Source organism: Chanos chanos, chromosome 7, assembly GCF_902362185.1.
Source record: "Chanos chanos chromosome 7, fChaCha1.1, whole genome shotgun sequence".
In the NCBI taxonomy this organism is placed as follows: domain Eukaryota; kingdom Metazoa; phylum Chordata; class Actinopteri; order Gonorynchiformes; family Chanidae; genus Chanos; species Chanos chanos.
The window spans coordinates 31,359,478-31,385,047 of record NC_044501.1 but is presented as its reverse complement, the minus strand read 5'-3'; the positions used below and the strand labels follow the sequence as shown (position 1 = coordinate 31,385,047).

At 42.2% G+C, this 25,570-nt stretch overlaps 1 protein-coding gene across 1 annotated transcript; it reads right to left on the bottom strand.

Moving 5' to 3' along the window:
* rap1gds1 (RAP1, GTP-GDP dissociation stimulator 1) lies at window positions 1-25,570 on the bottom strand. The gene is made up of 16 exons (XM_030779186.1): window positions 25,539-25,570; window positions 24,970-25,061; window positions 23,616-23,723; window positions 21,303-21,425; window positions 18,463-18,588; window positions 13,598-13,744; window positions 9,926-10,054; window positions 9,371-9,496; window positions 6,630-6,773; window positions 5,122-5,253; window positions 4,472-4,606; window positions 4,140-4,265; window positions 2,299-2,438; window positions 1,072-1,198; window positions 485-613; window positions 1-179 (listed from the first exon to the last, which is right to left on the bottom strand). The coding sequence occupies exons 1-16, from the start codon at window positions 25,568-25,570 to the stop codon at window positions 52-54; spliced, it is 1,944 nt and encodes a 647-aa protein (XP_030635046.1). The 3' UTR covers window positions 1-51.

Genomic DNA, 25,570 nt, shown 5'->3' with positions numbered 1-25,570 from the left:
GCAAGCTGGGGTGGGGGGTGGGGTTTGGGGTTTGAGGTTGTCAAGAGTCTTTTAGCTCTGCGCCGTTAGCCTCTGCTCTGTCAGCGACGCTTGGTGGGCCACCGTTTTGTTCTCGTGAGAGCGTAGCTTGGACACCACGTCGATGAAAGCCAGGCTCTGGACCTCTTTGTGGAGCGGCTCTGAGAGACGGGAAGAAACGATGAGGAACAAAGAACAAACACCAGGCGCCACAATGCTAGTTATGCCTTCAAAACATCTCAAGTGCTCTCTATTAAACACCAGCTTTATAACGTGACTCACAACTGACTGAGATTTTGGCCTTAACTTTCCCTCTCAATAAGGGAAAGGGTCTTGAACCGACAGAAACCGTCTTGGCAAGGTCTTCAGGATGAAAACAGTTTTATGCTAAATTTAGAGCAGGACACTTCTCGATGATGTGAAATCTGACTCATCTGTCCACTTTCAGTCATTGACTGTCTCTTACCTGAGCCCATTACGGCACAGATCAGAATCATAGAGTTGTATTTAATCTCAGGCGCGCTCCTCTCGTCAGACAGTAGTTTGTGCAGAACTTGTACTAAATTGGCTCCAACGAAATCTTTCTCTGCAGCATCTGAAATACCACAAGAGCAACGAACAACTTCAGTCGATAAATCAGCTTCTCGGGATGAGGAGTGCTACTATAAGATGCTCTGATGGATAACGTTTGACTGTTTTTTTTTTTTCTTTGAGTGCAGAATCCCACACTACTGAAAAATGAGTAAGGTGTGAAGGATAAATCCTGGCTTAACTACAGAGTAAGGGTTTTAAAAAACGCATTAGGACTCAAACAAAATCTCTCTCATGCAACTTTTGAAGTTCTTTTTACACTTACAGTTCTGACTGCTTACTACTACATTTTCTCATGAACTTAACTTCTACATATGACCATAAAAACTTCTGTCTTTTCGAGCTGCATCTACACATCAGCTCTGGATAATTATTTCAGAGAATCTATCACGTGTCTTTCACATCTCTTATAGCTTTGACAAGAACACAGCATAACCAGATTAACAGAACCTCGTCTCTTACCCAGGTCCAAGGCGGCGATGAGACCCAGTGCCACCAGCGCTTCATTCTGCATGATCATGTGCTCGCTGGTTGCCATGGTTACCAAGTGTTTCACGCCACCACTCTGGATAACTGTTCTAACCACGTCCTGAGATCAAAGAGTTAACACTCAAAAGTCAATCAATCAGTCAATTAGTCAATGAGTCAATCAATCAAAATTTCAATAAAGGGAACCTAGCCCACATCATACAATCATCAAAAAAGCATCATCAATCTGTTGGTATACACTCGAAACATATGTTTTAGGCTCGTGAAATAAGTATGTGGATGTATATCATGGTTTCATGGCTATTGAACCACATTAGCTAAACGCCTTGGACAGATTTCAGCCTCGCAGACATAAACTCCACTCCGTTTTCCATTCCTCCTGGTAAATCAGGGGTAGATTTTAAACACAGCTACAGTAACACTCTGATGACTCATCTGTGCCATAATCAACTCTCTCCAACAACACTCCAAAGTAAAAAGAAAAACAACCCCCAACGCTATTACTGGCAGTAATAATATAATACATTACAATTAATACAATAACATATATGCATATAATTTATGTGTTTGCTCTCTTCCAATGCGCAAGTGTTTGTCAGTGTCTTTTTAACTGACCCAAGTTTGCTGCTTTATGCAGTTTACACTGCAATCTGTAAACAGAGTGAAACTGCTCCAGAGTGTTAGTCTATAAATTCTAAGCCAGACAAAATTGATGTTGAGCGTTGGAGTTCTGAGTCACTGTGTTCCAAGGCTGCATGGAAAAGGCAGTGCAGCCGGAAAGTCCCGGGAGTGTTTAACACCAGGCGCTACATGCTAATTCAAAAACAAAACAAGACCGTGTGATATGAAACATGCTGACAGAGCTAACGGGTATTCACCCAGCTGGTGTGGTGAAATTCTGCTGAAAAAAACTAAACACTTTGTGACTTAAGGAATTCGATTTAATGTTAATGACTTGACAAATTATTGGTTGACAAATGCTGGTTTACTGTTATCAGTTGTGCCACTTGTGTCTGAGTATTAGTTGATGTGATTGGTTGATATGATATCAGGTGATGTGATTGGTTGGTAAGATATTCGAGCGATCGTCATAGTGTTTGTCTCCATACTGAGGGTCAGTTGGGGTTATCTAAACACCGTCCCTATAAGTCAAAACATCAGTTTATTGGAGTGGGCAATGCCACTACACTAGCTCCTGACCTTTGACTTGCTGTGTCGGATGAGGGCAGAGAGAAGGCGGTTGGACTCCCCCATCACACCGGCATGATCTTTGGCCTCACACCATTCCACCAGTCTCTCCACCAATTTCACATTCGTCCCCAATTGGTCAGCAGCGTCCGCTGTGGTGAACAGAGTACATTTTGCCATACTCAAGAACACATACAAACATATATATATATATACATATATACATATATATACACACATACATACATAAAATCCAATTCTTCAGTGCTAAAGGCCCACTTGAAGTTTAAAAACCATTAAAAATAGTAGAGATAGAAGCTTATACAATCGTACTTAAAAATTATATTTATTCTAACAGCGAAGCCTAAAGCTTAGAGAGCTATAATTGCATATTATGAAGCACATATATCTCGAGTTTAAAAAAAAAAAAAAAAAAAGCCAAGCTCCGTTACGAAACACATACACTTAAGTGAGACTGCACAACGTAAACCCCTGTAATACTTTAATCACTGGTAATGTACATTTAAGGGTATGTCCGGCACAGATGTGCCGACCCAGCTGGGACGTCCAAGTTTGGTCCCTTTCATCCACTCAGCGTGTCACTGAAGTCAAGTGCTGTTGGCTGCATGCCCCACCGTTCACGCTGCATTTTATAAGATGCCACTGCTAAGTGTCCAATTACAGCCTCCGCCTAACTCCTAGTCATAACCCGATCCATAGAAATCACATCTGACCGCCGCGCTATCGACAGCCTTCGCACTTAATATCAAACTACAGTAACTGCACACAGGCCGTCTGGGCACAACGGCCCCCCCTTGTGTGCCAATATGCTACTGCATCTGGGGTGAATCGCTTTGGGTTGTGTTGGGTTGTGATGTGAAACTGAAAAATCTTATAAAAGATTATGTTCTGAGAATATGTAATCAGGAACACTGCCGTACGCATTTCGTAATGATTAGAAAATAACACACAGTTTAATTTTACCTGACATAGCGCATGGTTCTCTACTAATGAAAACATATGTTTTTCTTTCTAATACAACCAGTGACTGATTTATCGTGAATAAATCTGGTTGAGCACAGACGCTTTGTCAAAAAAAAAAAAAAGTACTTCTTAGTTAAAGCCTTTGATGAAATTATGTCTTTAACCAGATTCAATTTATGTCACTATTCATTTACGTGGAACTTCCAAACGACAAAGGTAAACTAGAGACTAAAAATAAAATTTCTTCCATAATGTAGATACAGCCTTAATTCTAACCATGTGCTTTTACAGCCTAAGGCCATAGAGAGGGTTTTAGACAGAGAGGGGAATGCAGTGACTTAGCAGAGAAGTTCTTTAAAGAATTTGGCATAGATGCTCAGAAGCACATAAGATGAACTGGATGCCCCGATACAATTTTAGGCAGCAAACCCAAAGGGCCTTCTAAAATGAAGCTTAGAAAACGCAAGCCAGACAGGAACAAAACTCAAGCCAAGAGAAGTCTCTAATGCCGAACTCCAAATGCATGAGTCATCAAGCGAAAGGAAAAAAAAAAGGGTTCCTGAAGAGTTTAAGTGGCTATATGTATATTATGGCTGAGTTTCAAATAGTCAGCTATATCCAGTCTGCAGATTTGGTCTTAAAAGGAAACTAGTGGAGTTCAAGGATATTTTTTTTCCACGTGGGCTGGGTTAGGAAGGTCTTCAAAAGTTCTAGAACTTGCTACGCTTTAATGTTTTTTTTGGAATTAATGTTGAATGAACAACAGCTTTACTGAAAGTCAGACATTTAGGATCATTATTAACTCTGACAGTAGGACAGAGTGGGGAAAAAAAAAAAAAAAACATTTAGGAATAGCGCAGGAAAAGTACCTTGTGTATCGATGAGCATCCGTAATGTGCCCAGGAGTTTGAACTGCACTGGCGGCATTTCCGACTGGAGGAACTTCAGGACGACGTCGGACACGCCGGCCGCGAGCATCTTCGATTTATTCACAACTGACAAAAAGGTTCGAGCGTTATCGCACAAAAATCAGAAAAACCGTCAGACAGGATTATTGAAAGCAGTGGTTTTTAAGTAATTAGCGTTAATTCCAATGTAATAGATGAGTATGCATGAAACTTAAGTTTAATTACGGTCATGCTCTTTCATGGGCAGAGCGTCGTGAGAAATGGAAGGCAGGGATTGGAGGGTCAAAGTTCACCTGGGATAGCTAGGTTCCTCAAAGCACTGAGGGCCGCGTGCTGTACTGTGACGTTACCCTCCTCGACATGCCTGTCCAGCAGTTCCAGAAGTTTCTGCACAATACCAGTGTCTACCATATGGATACAGTTCCCATCTGTGAAGAAGTCGGACACAGGACTACATTACCCCGCATTCTGTCAGAACTGCGTATGAGGTCGTGTCAGGCGTTGGTCTGTCTGATTCTGCACGCTCGTGCTAATGATCAGGTATGACTGAACAGTCAAAAGTAAAATGGTTGATAACTCAAACAGACCCACACATAATCTTCCCCAGTTCTATTTATCTTCCTATTCTCCGTCCACATATCTTCCCGATATTCAAATCTGATGTGAAATGTATGATATGGGGCTAAAATAGCTTACATCTCTTTTTCTCAGAAAAAAAAAAAAGGATCATTACACAAAAAATGGATCATTACACAAAGCACTGCCCCAGTTTGGCCAAAGAGGCACTCACTGTTGTTTTTTATTTATTTATTTTTTTACTGTATTACTTTACATGGCAGGCAGTGAATATCATTACTGTGTGTTTAGGCTTAAACTCTACATGCTCTTGTGGGGGGGGAGTTGAGCTGGAGGCTTTGAACATCCTGGTTAGCGGTCCTCTTACCGTTACGGGCAAAGTTGGCAATGGCCAGCGCGCCTGCCAGCTGGAGCTGGTGGTTATTGGAGGGCACCCAGGAGAGGACTCTCTGGAACACGCTTCCTTTCCCTCCCTCAAACAGTTTTTGCATGGACTCATCTGGAAGACAGTCAAAATCATGACCATGAAATCGCCATTCAGATTAGATATGAGGAGGTTCATTACATGGACGGTTTTAATTCGGTGATACATTGATACATCTGATTCAACCGCTCGCGGTCCTGCCTATGTAACTTTTTTTTTTTCCCCCCCATGGAGACAGGCCTGGGAGAAGAGTTACCTGGCACTGATTAAGATCACAAGAGGCCTATGAAAATATAATACAGGTTAATAAAGTCTTTAACTGTAGATATAACTCGTGAGATGGGCAAGATGAAACACTGTACTAGGCAATGACTGCCTCTCAGTTTTAATTCTGTCTCATAGAAGATAAAAACCTTATGTGTTAACCTAATTAAAAGCATTGCGTGAAATGGCTTGTGATGGAGGCGTAGAAGGACTTTCACAAAGCCAAATTCCAAACAATCATTAAACACTCTTCACCGATATCTGCCTGAAACATCTGTCACGAGACGTCGTCCAAAAAGAGACGTCGACTTTAGACAAACGGAGATAACGAACTTCTGTCTCGCTAAAGGGACAGGAAATAGAGCACTCGGAAAAAGTCGAAATAACATTCCTTGGAACATCTCGACGCTCCCCATCCCATCGCGGACTCCCAGGTTCTGAGTGCGTTCAGTCTCTGGCCCTCCGTCGGCACACCGACGCGCTTCTATTAACGCTTCACAACCCATTAAAAGATAGCTATGAAATATTCATATGGAGAAAGATACATCCCCACATCACACTCCCCACACAAGCTGCAATGCTGACTCTACATACAGAACAGAGCAAAAGGAGAAGACGTCCATGAGATAGAGGAGAGGGGTTACCCCAACTCTCTTTACACACCACAAAACCCCCCCCCCCCGAAATACCAAAATAACTAGGAGCCTGGACTGGCTATTCGAAGTCATCGTGAAGGTGCTTTCGGCTCTCTTGTTGAAATTTTACCTCTCCTTCTATATTCCATTCACCTTTTCCCATCAATATTTCAGAGACCTCATAAAAAGCAGAACCCATAATACAGCTGGTCTGTCAATTCGATGATAAAGCGCTGATGTCTTTTCATTCTGCCCAGACGTAATTTGACATGGGCACGTCTTCTGGAAAATTGAGCTCTGTATTCCAGACGCTGATGTACTCCCGGATTCTGACATTGGTTGGACTGAATAAGGGACAGAAAGAGAACAAAGGCCCAGTCTCGTGGCCTTCGTCACGTCTAGCTGAGACTCCCGCGCGTTGGTGCTCTATTGCGAATGACTCTGCGTTTTTTGGGGGGGGGGGTTTTCTCCTGTGTTTTACTAAGCGAGGAGAGATGCGAGGCTCGGGCGGAATGATTGACGGCTGGTTTGATTGGCCGTGTGTCGTGTTACCTCCCAGCAGTAGGAGCACCATGAGGTCAGAGGCGGTCTTGAGTTGAGCGACGTCTTCCTCTCTGTCGCTGTCTACTGTCTGTGCCACCACCTCCAGCAAACACTCCACCAGCCCTGCCTCCACCAGCTGTAGCTTAATCACATCTGAAAGACAGAGAGAGAGAGAGGGAGAAAGAGAGAGAGAGAGAGAGAGAGAGAGAGAGAGAGAGAAACATATGCCAAGACTGTGAAGAAACACAGCAGGTTAACATCAAAACTATCACCCAGAAGCCACCGTGTATCGGGATAATATTCTCAAAAATGAGACGTCTGGGAGAAATCATTGCTTCACAAGAAATCTGAAACCATTGGTAATTTGAGATTTGGAGATTGTAAATCTAGATTAATTTGTCACTCCTCTCAATCCAATTCTATCTGCTGGAGCCATACAGGTCCATCCATATGAAGTGTTCATCTGTTAAATGTCTTACATCTAGTTATAGACTAAGCAGAGACAAGTATTTCCTATAACTATATACTACAACATATTCAGATTGCAGTTTATAATGATTTTTTTAACCTATAAAGGTAAATGGAGATTTTTTTTTGTAGACATTACTAGGTGATGTGCAACAAAGAGAGAAAAGAGAACCCCCACCACAGTATGACGGGAAACAAAGCACACAAAGATAACTTTAACATTAAACAGAATGCAAGAGATTTTTTCCACAATGAGTGTACAAACATTTGTCTGTCCGTAATGGTTACGCACTAAGAAAACATCTCCGAGTGGGTCCCTCCACCAGAACTAGAGACATATGGCTGGCCCTCTCTCCTCTCAGCTGGTTATGAAACACCCGCGGCTTTTAGCGAGCCCTTTTTCTCTCTCTCTCTCTCTCTCCCTCCCTCCTCTGTTCCACACGAGTCAGCCAGCCGTGTCTGTAGAGCTGTGTAGTGGCTTTAAGTAGGACGTTGTCTTGGAGACTGGCAGAATAGGAGAACAGCACTGTGCCTAGAATGATAACAACGACCCTTTCTCGCGCATACGCTTTCGTTATACACACCGCCACTCCCCCCCCTCCCCCTCCCCCTCCCTCTCTCTCTCTCTCTCTTTTTCTTTTGCTTTCTTTCTCCACCTTCTTTTTGCCTTCTCTTTCTGCTTCTTTCCTTTTCATTTTCCTATCTCGCCGTCCTTGTCCCTGCTCCTCACATTGCCTCTCACACCTACTCTCGCTTTTGTTTTGTTCCACTCTCTTCTTCTTCTTCTCCGGATCTTTTTGATACATTCATCGCGGGCTCAATCATCTATCTATTTATCTGTCTGTCTGTCTATCTATTTATATACCTGTCCGTCTATCTACCAGCGCAGACATCCTCCACACAGACATTCTGGGTATTCATTCTCTCTCTCTCTCTCTCTCTCTCACACATACACACACACTCACACACACACACACACAGTACAACACCCACTCCACAGAGCCATTTTCTCTATAGTTCACCCTCTTTCTCACTCACACTCTCTACCTCTCTCTCCTCTTTTATGCGACACCCCTTCTCCATGGGATCTTTCTCTCACATACATCACCTGCTTCCTCTTCTCATCTCTCTTTCTCTCGCCGTGCTGCCTGCTTTAAGTCGGTTCTTTCATTTCGGCGCATATTTCATTTTCCATGAGAAAAGTTTCACGCGTCCTCAAACAAACGGCGCTGAGGGTAGCAGCTGAGGGCAGTTTACAGATTGGATTTCACGTGAACAGCCCAAAAACACAGCTGCAAATAGACTCAAGAATCCCATTTAGGCAAAGACAGGCATCAGTGGCAATGAGACCAACTGACAGCAGTTATTATCCATACCCGGAGTGGACAGAGGGCAGCCTAGCGTCTGCTTAATTGTAGACCACTCTCACTTTCAGGCAGAATGTCGATTACCGTCCCGCCTAATGAAAGACGATTAGAACAGTGACGCTGCTCGGAATGAAAGTTTCGAGTAACTATCCATTTGGTACAACTTATGCCATCTTAAAACTCTGACCTAGTATTTAGGGTCTAATGTTGTGAAATGCCGTCAAAATTCCTCGTAATGTCTTTGCGAGCAAAGGGAATGTGTGGTTAAAACTGTTTTATAAAAGGAAACTGTAGTCTTATTTTCTTTTTTCGACTGAGTACCAAAACCAGTCCTTATGAAGATCATATGACGGCAGCTGTCTGTCCCACAGACGTGCGGCATGTCAGACGGCCTGTTTTCAAAGACGCGACAGGTGTCCGTTAGGTCTGGTATGACGTTCGAGAAGTGGCCTATCCTGTTCTGTGACTGGACGCAAAGCCATTGTACAGCAGTTGCGTTCGGTCAGTCAGTCAGTGGGTCAGGGACTTGCGACTGGCAGCCGGCCAAAATCCACATTCTGTCCGGACCCACAAATCAAACCCCTCACGTCACACACTGAAAAGCTACACCAAGAGCAGCACAAACAAAAGTCTCCAATGTTTCCCCCTGGACCGCTTTTAAATGAGAGATTAACTGAGTAAAGAGTCACTGCTGAAATGCTAAAAGAATCATCCTACTTCTAACGCAATATCGCCAATCCACTATCTCCCACCAGGTTAAGAGGTCTACACTGTGCCCATGAAGCGGGAAAAAAGTGAGAAGTGAGAAAAAAAAAATGTAGAGGTATTAGTACTGTTTTTTAAGACTGTTCGACGACTATGATGTTTCCCATCTTTATCTGCAGTTAGATCTCCTCCTCTGTTTCTCCTTCTCACCATTTTCAGCCAGAGGAGCAAGGACTTCGAAGATCATCTCCTTTTTCTCATGTTCCACCTGCTTCCGGAAGAGTCGCACGAGCTCCTCCGCGATATTCGTGGCGGCAAACTGCTCCTTGCTGGATTCTGCGGAAAGACGAGCAGGTCCGTCCGAAAAAGGAAAACGGCATTGATTACTGTGGTTTACATAATGATACGCTATTGTGGAGCCGCGGCCTTGAAGAAGCAAGGCTTGATAAGAGACAGCAATGCACAACTGCAGCAAAGACTGTTTTTGTGCGGACATGCTGAATAAATAGCTCTACTCTGAAATAAAGTCTTTGCTCTCCGCATTGTTAGGATGCTAGTTTAACAGTATGGTACATTCTACACATATACTCACGCTACATGGGCAATTTACATGATATCAGCAACATAAATCAATTGCATATAATGTGACTTGTGGGTAACGTTAAGGGTGAAATGTATCATTTGATTGACATGTGAGTTATCCAGTGCGGTACATGATATTTGCTGAGCTCAGAGGGGAATTGGTGGATGAGCGTGGTTACTTACCCAGCTCGGCCAGGTTGCCAAAGGCGATGAGACACATCTCGGTGAGGGCCGTGTTCTCCGAGTGGATGCCCAACAGTTTGACCAGTGTGGGGATCACGCCCATGTTAATCAACTGTGCTTGTAAGGAGTCTGCAGACGAGAGAGAAAAAATCCGCAAAACACCGTAAGCGCGCTAATTAAGACTCTGATTTTCATGTACAGTAATGAGAGGGCAAAAAAAAAAAAAACGAAAAAAAAAACAAAGCCTGCTGGGATGTGTGGTTCACACTGTTTGAAGCTTCGTGCTGTCAATTTTACGTCCCAGTCAATTTGAGCTTTTCGTTATCGTTGTTTTGCGAGTGAAAAGGTGTAACTTTCAAAATGGTGAGATCCTCATTCCAGTCAGGAAGGGAGGAAGAGCGTAAGTATGTTAACAGCATTTAGACAGAGAGAGAGAGAGAGAGAGAGAGATGACGAGGTGATTGGGGAATTGTTTCCAGGGATGTATCAAAGGAATCAAAGGAAAAAGCGGCAGAAAGGTGGGATGTAAAGAAGGAAGGGCGTCGGTCGACATGAGACTGAACGAGAGAGCGATCAGGAGAGAGAGACGCTCATGAAGCTCAAGCAGTTTTGTGTGTGAGTGTGTGAGAGAAAGAAACAGAACAAACGGAAAAACACAGCTGCTCAGAAGTATACCTGCTGTTTGGGGGTTTTTTTTCTGTTTCACAAAGTCCTAATCTTGAGAGTGATCTGACGTGTTCTGCCCACAGGCGGCTCGGTTCTGCTACATCACACGTTTATCCAGTAACGAAATCTAGGCCACGTTCAATGCGCTCCTAATCTTTCCATCAGGATGGAAATTTCTGGACTCGGAGCTTTTCCAAACAAGGGGAAGGGAAGCTTTCGCTTATAATGCCTCTTTTTTTTCTTCCTGCTATCAGCCCGATTGGCAAAACCTCCCCACCACTGTAGTCCCATCAATATTAATGGAAGTTACATTAGCTGCAGTGACAGTTTACAAACAGCCTGGCTCTGGGACAGGTTCTGATGGCGTTCGCACAAACTCATTTGCACAGTATAATTGCAAACGCTATGGCCTTCGCATTCAATAGACAGTCTCCATTACCTTACTCTCTCTAATCCCTCCCTCCTGTCCCTCGGACGTCACTCCAAGGCCAGGGAGCAAAAACCGTTCTCTCTCTCTCTTTTTTTCCTCTTTTGTTTGCCTTTTTCAAACAACCTTGAAAAAAAGTTGGCCTAATGTCTCCATTTCAAACAATACCTCTGGCTAATCTAGGTACACTTTAGGTGCAGAGGGTAAATGCAAAAGCCAAAAAGCTCATTTTAAAAATGGCCCCTTAAGGTAATTGAATTATATGATGGAATATCTGAGAACAAACCTCATTTTGTATAACTAAACCTGCTCTAACAGGAGCTATTCACAACCCTTTTTAACGTTTTTTTTTTATTTTTAATAGATTAAGACAACATCATACAGGCTGTAGGAGTAAATTGTCTAGAATTGTTCATCTGAACAAGAATGTACTGCCAGATGCAAACTGATGATATAATATGATATGAGGTCAGTTATGTTATTTAATCATTACAGAGCCTTAAATAGAATAAAATACCACGGGACGACATAATGTACTGTCAGTGTCACTGTGCCTGGCTATTTTACCGCTTCAGAGGATTATGCCTTCAGTGAGACAATGGATGGCTATTTTTGGTAAAAATGCTGACTGAGTAAGACCTGGGTAAGGAACATGTGAGACAGTCTGCTAAAGAATGCTTGCTTACTCAGACTGATTCAACTCGGTAGGTCTGAAGCAGAGAATTAGGCTTAGACATGAGGCCCGTTTTCTCTCTCATAGCAAGGCAGTTGAGATGCTGTTCCGGTCCCTCGAGTTAGAGGACAAACAAAAGCTGAGATTGGCATAGAGATAAAACACCAGAGAGGAGGTAAAGATGAGAGAGAGAGAGAGAAGAAGAAGAAAGAAAGAGAGAGAGGAGAAACAGTATGGTGGAGATTTGAGTAACTGCGACAACAGAGACGCCCTCCACGATGCGCTTTTCAATTACAATCATATTTCACAATCTATTTTCGGGGAAAGGGGCAAAAAGAGAAGAGGCCCGACCTCCCGTCGGCTGGCTGGGGCTGGTGGCCAAACGTGAACGGTAATAGATCGAAAAGTAATTACCAATTCGTGCCTTGTCGGTGAGGGGAGAGAAGAAAGTAATAGAGCCTTACTCCCCCCCCCCCCCCCCCCCCCCCCCCCCCCCCCGCCTGCACATCAATTATTCAGAACCGCCCCGCCACCAATAAACAAACGCAGAAACAAAGAAATAAATATAAGATGCTCGTATTCCTCTGTGCTCTTAAATAACGCTGCCACACAAGTCAATAAGAGGTTTAGACTGAACACACACAGGACTTTGGGTGAATGGTCAAAATGTGCTGATGTCGTTATTTCCTGAGCTTCGAGAAAACCGAGAGAGAGAGAAAAAAAACTTGATTTAGAGTTGGAGTGGTGCTCCAGGAGTGAAATTGGGCATTTGGGCTTTGAGTTACATAACAGGAACATCTGAAGAGCAAAATCACACGCTAAGTTGAAAAAGAGAGAAATGAAACTGTAAGTATAATCTGAGTGCTAATGAAATTTATACACTTGTAATGTAAATGTTTGTAAATATAAAATATCTCAGGCGTAGAAGAGACTTCATATTGAGCCTGGAGGAACATGGAGTACAAAGACATCAAGGACAATATGAAACAATATGAAAATGATTTTGAAATCTAAAAAGGAAACATAGAACACGCTTTAACTTATCTTCGTTATTTTTTTAGTAGTTTAAATTAATGATTCATTTCACAATTTGGGCAGAAGAGCCTCTAGTAAGGGGATGGGGGGGCTCTGGATTTCTTAAAGCAACTGTTGGGAACTTGTATTGGATTTGGTTGACGGTGGATAGAGGGGAAGGAGGCCTAGCGTCTATGCAAATGAACCATCACCGAAAAAGCAAAGAACAACAGGACAAGCCAACATCGTGCCTAAAAAACACACAGAAGCTGAGAGGGGAAAAAAAGATTTGAAAAACCTGAAGTGACGAAGAGGTAGAAAGACACAGACTACACACAGACAACCACAAAGAACATCATCTTATCGCTAATCAACTTAAAACGACTCTCTTAACCACGATTTTGTAGAGGTAAGCAGGACTGAATGAAGCGGTAATGACTTATAGATTAGGAGGTGTAGCCCCAAGCAATGTCTCTGAAACGTTTTCAAAATCATCCCCAAAATTATGAAATAGCATCAAGACTCGTGTTCTTTATGGAGATATAAATATATATGTAAAAAAAAAAAAGAATTAGTGATCTTTAGTTGATCATTTTGTATTGCTTAATTTGGATAGTCCCTCAGATACAACTGCTGACATTCAACATTGTCAGTTAATTTACAAGAACTTCCCAAATATGTCTATGTAAATAACAAAAAAAAAAACAAGAACTGCTTTTAGAGACCTTGCTACCTTACAGAAAATACATGACATATATATATTTTTTAATTTCCTTATAGCTCTTCAGCTCTGGTACCTAATAATGTATTTGTTGACAATCTGGTGAACGTCTATTAATGTATCTATCAGGGACTATCCGAAGAGGGTTTTTTATTTTTTGGGGGTCATTACCATTATCATTGCTATAGTTCATCAGCATGCCACAAAAGACAGTCAAGAGCTTCCCATTGGCTGGCTCACAATTATGGGCCATTGACTTTATGAGCTCAGCTACTATCTGTGCACCTCCTGCTTCGTCAACTGCACGCCTGCCCTCATCTGCAAAACAAAGAGGTCATGTAAAAACAAAATAAGGACCAAATGATAAACAAATGTACAAGACAAATGAAAAAAAAAGAAGAGGAAATGACAAAAATGACAACCTGGGTAAAAATCAAAACATGGACAGGTAAAAAAAAAAAAAAAAAAAGACTCAAATCACAAAGCAATAACGAAATGCTAACATGCAATCAAAAATGAAAAACATCCAGAAAGCCATGGTAAAACTACTGATTATAATAAGCTCTGATAGAAAAATAACAAGAATAACAATAATAATAATAATAATAATAATAATAATAATAATAATGATGATAATGAATGAATGATTTGAAACTCGGAACAGAAAAACCCAATACAGCTCAGCACTGTTTTACTGAGGCTCCACCTATTTACTGTTCCTCAGCCGCTTGGCGTATCTGAGCCTCTGTCAAATTAATGCATTGGGCAGATACATCCACAGGACAGCCTAAACCCAGAGGCCAAATGTGCAACGGTGGAATAACACAACCCCCTCGGTGAAAAACTCTCTAACGAATGTGAGGGAAGGCATCTGGGGCCAGCCCAATTTAAAATGAACCTCAACTCTGTACGCCATGGTCGCAGCAGACAATAACATGTTTAACAATACAAACCGATATAACATTACAGACCGATACAACAACACAATACTTATTAGCTCAGTGTAGTTAGTTCAATTAGATCAGCACTATTCCATCTAATTCTCTATTCTATCTAATTCTCTATTCTGAGAATTTGGGTGGACCTCTGATTGTTGTGCTGAATTAGCAAGAACATTAGTACGTGTCTAATCAGAGTAGGGTTCGTCATTCATTAAATATTAATTATCCCCAGTTTAAGGGATAGTGGCCCTACTGAGACCTGTATGCCTGGTTCTGATTAGGTTATAAGACAATTAGGCACTGATTAGCTGTTGTGGGAAAAACATGAGTGACATCAGCAAGACATTAAAGCTATGGTGACTGCTACTATTTTTCGGGAACTTGCTGAGTAAATGCTATAAACAACAGTAGCTTATATTGGTCTGGTTAAGAAAGCGGATTATAACGTGGCCTGTGGGCAGAGACGATTAATGCTGTAAATAAAACGAGAGAGGCACAGGCGCTTCATCACGCGCAGACGTCTCTCTCCTCGCGCCGACGGGAAATGAGGCTGCGTGCACCTCTGTGTTGTCAGCCACGAAAAAATGATCCGCTATCGCTCATGGACAGAGGCTGCAACATCTGCGCAAGGTCAGCGGGAGGAAGAAATGCAGGAAGAAAATCAGGGAAGACCTTGAACTCCAATTTTTTTTTTTTTTTTAATTTTAGCGTAGTGGGGGAGAAGCAACCCTTTAGTTATGTGGTTTTGCTATGCTGCTGAAGCACAAGATAATAAAGCAGTAAAGCTAAAAAGGTTACTGTATTAGTGATCTAAAATCACCTAAAATTCGCTATTAGGCAGACCGTGGGCTGTGCTCGGATGATATAAAAGTATGTCTGTCACGTCTGCGAAAGGTTCCTCCTCCACTGTATGAAACGTTGGATGCGGCTAGCCTCTTACATCGATAGCTGCAATTAAACAAGCCGGGAGAAAGGCCAAGTCCGCGGGGGTGGTCAGGAATCACAGCTGAGCGGTGGAAAAGAAGGCTGTCTGAGACTACACTCTGCAAAGCACTACGCTCTGCTTTTGAGCAGGAGATGAGACAAGGCACCATGGGAATTGGAGTTCTGTCATGCTGAGAGACGTCTCCAGAATGAAGTGGGGTTTTTTTTGTTTTTTGTTTTTTCCTATCCGTCCATTCTTGCGCATTTGGAACTAGACACAATTTCTACAGGCTCTAATTAGGAGCGGTATGAAGAGAGCAGTGGGGCTAGTCAGAGAGCAGACATTAGCATGTAGGCCAATGCCCTGCTTCTGAAAACAGTGAGCGGCTATTAAATGCCAAAATACATTTCCAACAGTAATAAAGCACATCTGAGCACACGGCCACAGTGGGCATTAAAAGAATTTGTATAACACAGGTTATGAATTACTTCAAATAGCATGCTGACTGCTTGCATTGTGTCCAATGAGTGACTCAAGATTACTCATCACAAACATGCCATGTACAAACTCAAGCCACAAAATCATCAATCATACTTAATATCTCTCGAAAGGTGTTTTGATTTCTGTGGATACACTCCCTGTTTTCCAGTTATTCCTGCTCCTGACCTGAAATATTAATTTTGCCTGTCTCTCCCTGTCATCAAATTAACTAATAGAACTCTCCTGAGGCAGCCAAAAAGTCAAGTGCATTGTTCAAGGCCAAAAATTACTAATAAAAATCCCATAGTGTCCTTCCCACACAGGTCTCAAATTTCAGACTCTCAGAGCACAAAGCCAGAATCAAGCAGGAATACATGACTGCTTAGAATCACTGTTTCTCGGAATGAGAAAGATCTCATAGATGGTTCAGTCGACGTAAAGTGTCATTTTAATGATTGAAGTTAATATTGTTATCCTCTTGCCAAAAAAAGAGAATGAGAGAGAGAGAGCGAGCGGGAGAGAGGGAGATAGAGCGAGAGAGAGAAAGAGAGAGAGAGAGAGAGGGAGAGAGAGAGAGAGAGAGAGAGAGAGAGAGAGACTGTGGAGATTCAAGACGTCATATTGCACAAACCTCATATGCTGTCTCTACTCCAGACGTGATAACTGGGAGAGATGACAACGTGCCATACTTTCTCAGCTTCGAGATTTGTTCTGAGGCTTTTTTTACCACCTCTAAATGACAAAAGGGCGCAGGTGGGCAGAAGAGAAAAAATATCTGTTTATGAACCCTTTTCCTGTCACACCTCAATCAGTCAACTCCAAAGGTGGACCCTCAACCCCTGTCAGGGATTTCCTACTCAGGAAGGCTATTTTAAGGTGAGGGTTAGGGGGGGAAAATGGGCAGATGCTGAAAAACTGCTTAGTACAGAGTTTTCACCTTCATTTATAATTTTTCCCTTATTTCATTTTACAGCTGCTGTGTAACATCTGTTGGCTTGTTCTTATATTGGCAATAGGAAGAAACCAACCGGCACTGAAACTTATATAAAACTTTACAATAACAGATTTGACATAAAAGCTGTCCTGAGAGAAGATGGCAAGAAAGTAAGTCTTCTAACTTATAGCACTAGTTTCTCAGTTATAAGTCATACCATCTGGTATGAGGAAAGCTCCCGTCTCTCAAAATCAGACCCTGCCCAACAGAAAATGAAGGATAACTTCAAACTGTCTTGAATCAGATGAATAAGAGTGAGAGAGAGGTTGGGGGGGGAGAGCGAGAGAGAGATAGAGAAGCCACTTTTTGGTTGAGAAAACATTAGCGTCTTCATTCTCATGCCTTTGGCTGCAGGAGATCCTTCCAGGTAATCATTACCGTTTTCACTTTCCTGGCAACAATTGCTCTGCTTGACAGGGACTGGTAATGGAACATAGACAGCGAGATGTGAGATGACAGTAAGTGCGGGGCTTGGAACTTTGGAACTTGAGAAATTCTGGTCTAAGAAAGAAAGAGAGAAAGCCAGGTTCCCAGATTCTACTGCAAAATGCCATCTGACAGACCAATCTAGTTAACAATGATGCAGCAATGACATGTATTGGCACTGTTCCCTGGTCAGTCTCAGTTGGGCATGAGTTCAGCTGCTTTACTGTTAAGCTTCAGCAAAGCTAGGTTAAGGTCTGCTGCTGTCTGCCAAATACATCAGGCAACTGCCCCACCATACATTATACAGCTCCTCTGTCTCTCTTCATAGTCTCTTAAGCCCTGTGGTCTTCTCATCATTCAATTTGAAGCATTCATGTGAAACAAAAAAAAAAATGCCTAGCTTTATAAGTGCTAAAGCTTTGTTCAAGAACAAATACGCGAAAGAGGCAAGTTTTTAAACCACAGGAGGCTCAGAGTTATAAAACCCTGCTCCTTTTTAGTTTCTCTCATCTGAGAAAAGTGCTGGTGTAGTACCCTGGAGGAAGGGGGGGGGCTAAGCTGAGCTCCAGAAGGCACGCTCTCTGCTGCCCAGATACTCTGAATGTGGGGTGGGGGGGATGGGGGGGGCAGTATCTTCAGTGTTTGTTTTCAAAAGCCCCTCATCTAGCAGTGGCATGTGCTCCACACCCACAGTTAATCTTGTCTACAAAGTTCGTAATAGCCAAGGTGTGTGCCCATCTGATGGCACACATTATTCATGTCTGTTCAAATTTTTACAGAGAAACGATACCATTGGAAGTTAGTTCACAATATACATTCATCGCTCAATTAAATAAACCTTAGGAGAAAAACACAGAGGATCTACACCAACCCTTCTTCTTCTCGATGCCTTCCAAGTTACTACCATATTCAATAACGTAAACCTTACACAAGGGCTTTTGATTCTGACCCCAAAATCTAGAAGGCCAGAATATACTTGTTTCACCATTCACTAAACATAACTGATCACATACGTCTAAAGGACACACATACCTCTCTCTCAGGTTGAAGTCAGTCTTGAATGAAAACACATAGGTGTAGTAACCAGCAGGATCTACGGCTGAGGCTTTGAAGGCCAGAGTCGAAACAGACCTGCCTTAACACTATTTGTGCTTTTGAACAGCAACGTTCTGAGAGAGACCTCGATATGGATCTAATCAGAGGGTTCCGGAATCCCTTGAACTTGGAGTGAAATCTTGCAGGGGGAGGGACCATTGGGAAGGGCACTTACGGCTATCGTAGCAGATGTTGCCCAGGGCTCGGCCGGTCTGGAGCAGTACTTCCTGGTCCTTACTGTTGAGCAGCTGCACCAGAGGAGGAATGAGGCCAGCCTCAACACATGGGCTCCTCATGAACTCTGAAGGAGAAGGAGGAGAAACCCTCGTCAAACTTTGCGTTCAAACCAGTGAGGAATGATTCATATTTAACCATAAACATACAGGCTATTAAAATCTTACAACCAATAAAGTATCACAAAATTATGCTTTGCTTCAGATTAGTAATAATTTATAGATTGTTTGCAGAGTTTCAGAACAAATCCAGCACAGAACTTGTTGATACTGAGGCACCATTAGTTGATTTCTTGGATCCAACTGCAATAAATGAGATTTTAGTACAACTCACACATAACAACCACATTTCTTAAATCTTTGTGTGTTTAATAATGTTTGTAGGTGCCAAAAATGAGAAGAGAGTTGAATACGCTAATTATCTGCTAGCATGCGTGTAATTACGGATGGATGTACTTTTTAGGGACCCTACATTGCTGTTTTATAAAATCGCTTGGCCCGCGTAGGGGCAGTGTTCTTAAAACGCTGAGGCCACAAATGGACTGAACACAGATGTTCCCGGTGATGCTGGTAGATAAATGCCAGCGGGTGTCTGCCAGTCCTTGCACGCCAGCCGGCAGCGATCATTAGCTGCCTAGCAAGCTGCTAAAAGCCCATTCATTATTTTAACCTTTTTAGCCTTTGAGTACTCCATTCACTTCCTTCTTTCTTTCTCCCAGCTTCCTCAAGCATGGGGCTCGAAAAACACTTGTATAATTAGTCTAAAAGCATTAAGGAAAAGCAGAACTCTGCTGCTGCAGGACCATGGTTGTGGAGCTTTTAAGACTTGGGGGCATGGCAACGAACAAAAAGAAGCTGGTCGAGAACCACAAAGGAGTATAGTTACACAAGTGGATAAAAGATTGAAAGCTTGAGGTTCTCTTGCGGAAAACAAGACAATCATACTAAAAAGAAAAGATTTAGTGTCTGCCGTAGAGGTTCGGTTGTCTATACAGAGACACCACTGTTTCTTGAAGTCTCTTTAGAAATTTGAAAGCATCTTGGTATAACAGACTTGCCGAAATCCAGGTTAGAAGCACCACCACTGCAAAAACAGAGACAGGCCTTCTACCCCAAGGGGCTAATGTTGTGTAAAGGTTAGCGTCGTGCTAACAGCAGTTCTCAGGCCTCAGGGAAAGATGTCTCCGCTGTAGCCTGATGGATCTCAATCATGCTACCTAAGCTTTTCCTATCTGATAGCATTATAATTCCTGAAGAAACTACACATTTTCACATCCTGTAGTTTAGGGCTATTATTGAACTAATACCACACTACTGATTATGACAGCAGTCATACTGTAACAGTTCTATATATGAATCTGAATTCTTAAATAATTTTGCTACAGATAACATTCAAACTTGAGTCACAAACTCAAACAAACTCAATTAATATTTGGTAGTTCACAAGATTATGAAGCCGTGTACCTGGCTCTTTAATTAAAGGATCTAAAAGATGATGTACATCTGCAGATTATACAGTCAGATCTTAGTCTGGCATTGCTAGTTCTCACCAAAAAGAACAACATCTCGGACTCCAGCCAAACAGCCAGATTGTAATGGCTGCCATCAGCATGACTGGACATGGAGCAACGAAAGATTCTGCATATTTTCACCTTCTGTCCAGTCCTTAAAGATGACAGCACAATTTGCTCATCAGCTAACGTAAATAGCACAAGATTTCATTTGAAACTGTATCTTCCAAATTCAAAATCAATACAGAACATGTCATCGACCGCAGTTAAAAACAATGCTAAAACTGTAGTTGTTCCAATACATTGCTACATTCATTAAAGCATATTTTCGGAATTATGCTGTGTTATATTTTATAATGTATCTTCAGTATGTCAGGCAAACTTAAGATACATTGTTTCTGTATACAGTTACTTCAAATCATTTGCAAACATTTAATCTGATTTTATTCATTTTACTTAAGTCAGTAGAGGCTAGTGTCTGAGAGACCACGAAATGCTACAGTGGACTGCACACAGTTTTAGACGAGGAGCCGGTTCTCTAAAGCAGTATCTACTACAGCCTGGAAAAAAAATACTGACTAAGAAATGTAAAACCTTGGAAAAAAAGTCCACTTTAAAAGGAAGTCAGTCCAGAACCAGTCTTAATCCTTCTTCAGGAATTAGACCTCTGTGATTTATCAACCAGTGACTTCCCCCATGCTGACTTTTCACCATGCATCTTAGCCGTAGAAAACACAAGAGCCAGTATTCAGTTATCTATACTGCCTTTCATAATGTATTTAAAACACTGCATTCCTCACCACAATGAACATTACCTAAATAACAAACATGCAGTTGATAAGGGAAATTGGGTATATTCATTTCTTAAATTTGACCCGTATATTTTTATTTCCGTAATTGTTCTTTTGGGTCAAGAATGCTGAGTGCTTTGAGCAATCAACCCAAAAAAATTTGACAAAAAATAGACCTAGGCTGGCAGATAGTCACCAATTATTTTAGGTTATTTGGGCCAACGAGTTCCTGATTATTCTCAATTATGTAGGCTAACTTTATCCTCTTACACTCTGGTAATTATGCCAATAGAAATCTCTCTGCGGCAACCGCTACTACTTCAAAGACAACGAGAGCGAGGAGATCCAACTTAAGAAAAAAAAAAAAAAAACCACACACACACAAATACAGGGCAAACGCATATGAAAACACCAGATAATTACTAAGCCTACTGAATTCCCAGATGTTTTTGACAAGGAGCAAGTAGCTGAGGTTCTCACCATTTTTGGCCACTTCAGCTATGATGTTGGCTACTTTAGGTGTGCAAGGAGACTGTGTGGACAACAGAGATGGGAGAAGAGGGAGAGCTCCCATCTCTTGAATCTTTTCACTGGCCTCTGCATCTGGGGAGAGAAATCGAGACAGAGGGAGAGAGAGAGAGAGAGAGAGAACATGATGAGATAAAGAAAAAACACTACATGACTATTAGAAGGTTGTGATTATGTTTTTTTCAGGCAGATGTGGAAACTCTATAAACCCCTTGCAATGGGTGGGGTTGGTTGCAGTCTATGCAATATTTAAGATTCTGCACGACTTTATAGTTACATCCTGTGTGTCAGTATCCAAAGTTGGTTATGAGCTAATCAAGTCTGATCCACATAAGAATCTATCAAAGGATGATCAGTGCGCCGCTTGGACAGGATATAACAGCAGGGTAAGTAAGTTAGCACTGCACATACTCTTGTTTTAGCAAAGAGATAAATCCCACTCATCTCCATGCATCACAACAGCCTGTAAATCACCGCACTGTTTAATATTTCAGGGGTTCGGTCAACTAACTCTGCCAAAGTCACTGTTACTCAGTCACACAAATCGGTCGTGAGCGTCTGTGGTTTGGGTTGATTCATGTCCTGACCAAACTTGGCCAAATAAAATCTCAAATTCACTCTGTTCTGCTCACACATAAAACATTCGCTGCAGTACAAATAAATCTTCCCCCACATTCGCCCGCAGTGTCCGATCCATAAGACGACAAACGTGACAAAGAGCGGTACAAACAGAGGGACCTCTAGAGTCGTGGGTCCTTGCCCTTTGACCTGTGGGTAATGATAATATCATACACTCCCTCCCTCATTTCAGTCCAGAAACCAGTTTAGAAGCTAATTAAATCTAATCACTATACCAGTGACAACATCAGCGAGTGTCTTCTCAGATATTTGCCTTTAAAATGTCACGAGAAATTGACCTTACTGGCTGTGCACTCCAGGTGAAGAGGGATATTACTGTCAAACCCAATTAATGACGGCACAACTTAAACTTCAACAGATTTAAAATCCTCTTGTCTCAGTCAAAAAGAAATACTGCTTACAAAAAATACTAAATCTACTTCTTTGAGGCATTAAGCAACAGTCCTTCCCTAACCTACACCCAAAAACACAATTTAGCAGGTTATTTTTAACCCACCCTGATAAAACACATTAACTCTCAATTACGGTGTGAAGCAAGGCTTTCGTTCTCATTACTTTACGAAACTGTGATAATAATAAACCATAAGCTCACGCTGATCTCTTAATTCCATGAAAATAAAATGTTGCTGTAATCTGTTCTGTCCTTACATTTTTTCCAAAGTCAGTTCTTCCAGTCTTTTCCATGTTGGCTACTTTATCTGGTAGCCCTCACTGACTTTTTGTGATTCCTGGGTCGTGCAAAAGCACAGGGCATCTAAAGAGGCTGCTGCCACGAGGTGGAAGCGATTGGGCGGTTCACTCCACCCCATTCCACGGCCGTCAGGGATTATTTACGACTGTCCTGAACATCACATGGCTGGTGTAAAGCAGAGCACTACATAAATTAAATAACACGGAGCAGGAATCAAGGACATTAATCAACACAGCACTGTACTGTTTCAAACACATCCATGGAAACCGAGGTCACTCTGAACCCGACGACTGAGACTGAGGAACTAGATGAATTGCTTCTAGTCCATGATTTTTGGCCGCCAAAGACAATCTTGTTGTGATTGTATTGTGACTGAATGACAGAATTTGTGCTATCTGTGGTTTTAGGTTATGCTGTCTCTCTACAGTTTTGGAGGATTCAAAAAATTTCCTTGTTAAACAGTGGTATTCAAGTGGATACATTTTGTAGACAGTGCATCATTTTTTTCCATAACTGTCAGGTGAACATTTCTGAAGCCCCAATTAACACTTTGAAAAGGGTTTAGTAGAGCAGCATTGAAATTGTGACAGAATGTTTAAAAGAAACCTTCACTATTAGAATCCTTGATGTGATCAGAGCAATGAAAAGGAACAAATTTCTACAGACTTCTCTAGCTATAAAGAAACACTGTGACAATCCACTGTAGTCCTTAATGATCAATACAAAATACAGATGTTTTTTCTTTGCTTCAGTTTTCCTACTCGGAGAACAAAAAGTACACAGTGTTAACGTGAGGGGCCAAGCCCTTGTACAAGGCTTAGAGCATACTAAATGTGACTCACCATTAAAAATAATAACAATAATGATAATTTTAGGTCTGTGTTGAATGTTTGTTTGGGAAACCAGCCCATGAGTTCTAAAAGGTTCTGACTTACTGTTCTGGGCCAAAGCTTTTAAAAGGCAGTCCAGGCAGCCTTCCACACTGTCTGAAGCGCTGTCCGCCGAGGAGAGCTTCAGTGTCTTCAGGGCTTCGTTTAGGTTGTCTGCTGGGAAAAAAAACAAAACAGATGTCTATACTAAATAAATGATCTTTAAAATTCACTTCCTAAGTTTCTCTTATTCAGGTGCTTTGCACTGCCTTATGTGTGTAATTTACCGACAAAAAACCAGGCCAAACTAAAGCAGAAAATCTTGTCCCTTATTTCTACGAAGAAGATGAGTTCCTTTGACCTCACTGGCATCAGAGAGCTCATCCAAAGCACACAAAGGAGTCAAAGGTCTGAGGTCAAATGAGCATGGGTGCGCTGAAGGGTCAGGCAAAGCACGTCAGTGTACCAGGAACGGCTTAACCAGGCCTTAACCAATGTGTAGTCCATAAATATAGCATGTGTACACGTTTCCATTAGGATGCTATTGGCTGTTACGCATTCATTGTCATATCGTCAATTTGTTCTATCTGAGCAGCTCGCCCAAGGGAAGACCTAACCTTTCATTCTCACTAAAGCAGGAGGAGCGAAACAAGGCAAAATTCATGCAGCTTAAGTCATTAGGGTGATGAGAAATCACACAACTGAAACCACACTACATGGCCAGTCAATTTCAATACCATGCAGTGTGTGTGCGTGTGTGTGTGTCTGTGTGTGTGTCCTATGATTCATATTGGGTCAAGAGTCTAAGCTGTTCCAAAGGGGAGAGAGGGGCCTTGGTAACAGCAGAAGGGGCACCAGGGAAGCCAATTAAAGTCATGCGAAGGGTGATGCTGGAGACCACTCGTAATCACAACGGTGGTAATGGTGAGTGGAGGTGTGGGACTGGGACCATTAAGGGTCCACAGTCGGCTGTCTCTGGGCGGGGGAGTCATCAGCTAGGAATACTCAACAGACGAAGAGGCAAAGAGGGAGAGGAGCTCTTAGCTGATCAGAGATCCAACATGAAAACGCAGCATACTTCCTTAAGTGTGTGTGGGCTGGATATGACTTGGTACTCGTACAACACAGCACTTTTCAGTCCTTTACCAAAAGCATGATGTTTGGCACACATTAATGAAATGCCATGACAGGACAAGCACGCCGACTTATCACTGGCTGTGTTGATGGATTTGAGGAAACAGACGTCCGGATATATTTCATCGTTTTATTAAACAGTAAAGGAACATACATTGCCGACAAGAGTCCTTTTATAAACGATAAATAAAATAAATAATTGGAGACACAGCATATGGTAGGGAGCTGACACTCTGTGGATGAGAGAGTAGGTGCTAAGAATTTTTTGGTTTTTTTTTTAAATGACCTTCCAGCACTTTCTGTAGAAAATGAACGTTCACCAAGAGGCTGCGTCGTGTCTGTCGACTGGATTTCTCTTCTTTTACAGATGGATCCTGCCTATCGGGTACAGAGACGCTGAAAAGATTTATCACGGAAGAGTTCAGCCGTTATACAACACCCACCTCTCTTTTCTTTAAAGAACAGAATTGAGTGACTCTCTAAGCCTCAGTATCCTTCTGCTCGCCAACGGATAAAGATCGTGTCACATTTTCACGTATTTTTCTAATCCGATATAAGCGTCTGGTTTTATTCAGGGAGAAAAAAAAAATAAAAACATTTTCTGAAAAAACCTGATTGCTTATTACAGGGTGTGTGGCAAGACAGTGTGGAGGTAGTGGCCCTTGGTTGCAAAAGGTGGTGCTAGAATACCGGGTCGCGTAGACCAGCCCGGGAGATGTACTGACATAGTGTCATACTTCCATGCATTCTGACTGGCCAGCTGACCCTTCATGGGGCATTAGCAACAGACATAAGAAACCAAGAACAGCTGCCTAAAACCACAAGCAACATCGTCGGCATGAAGGAAATGGACACCCGGAGACGTGAACCACCAACGCCACCTTCAT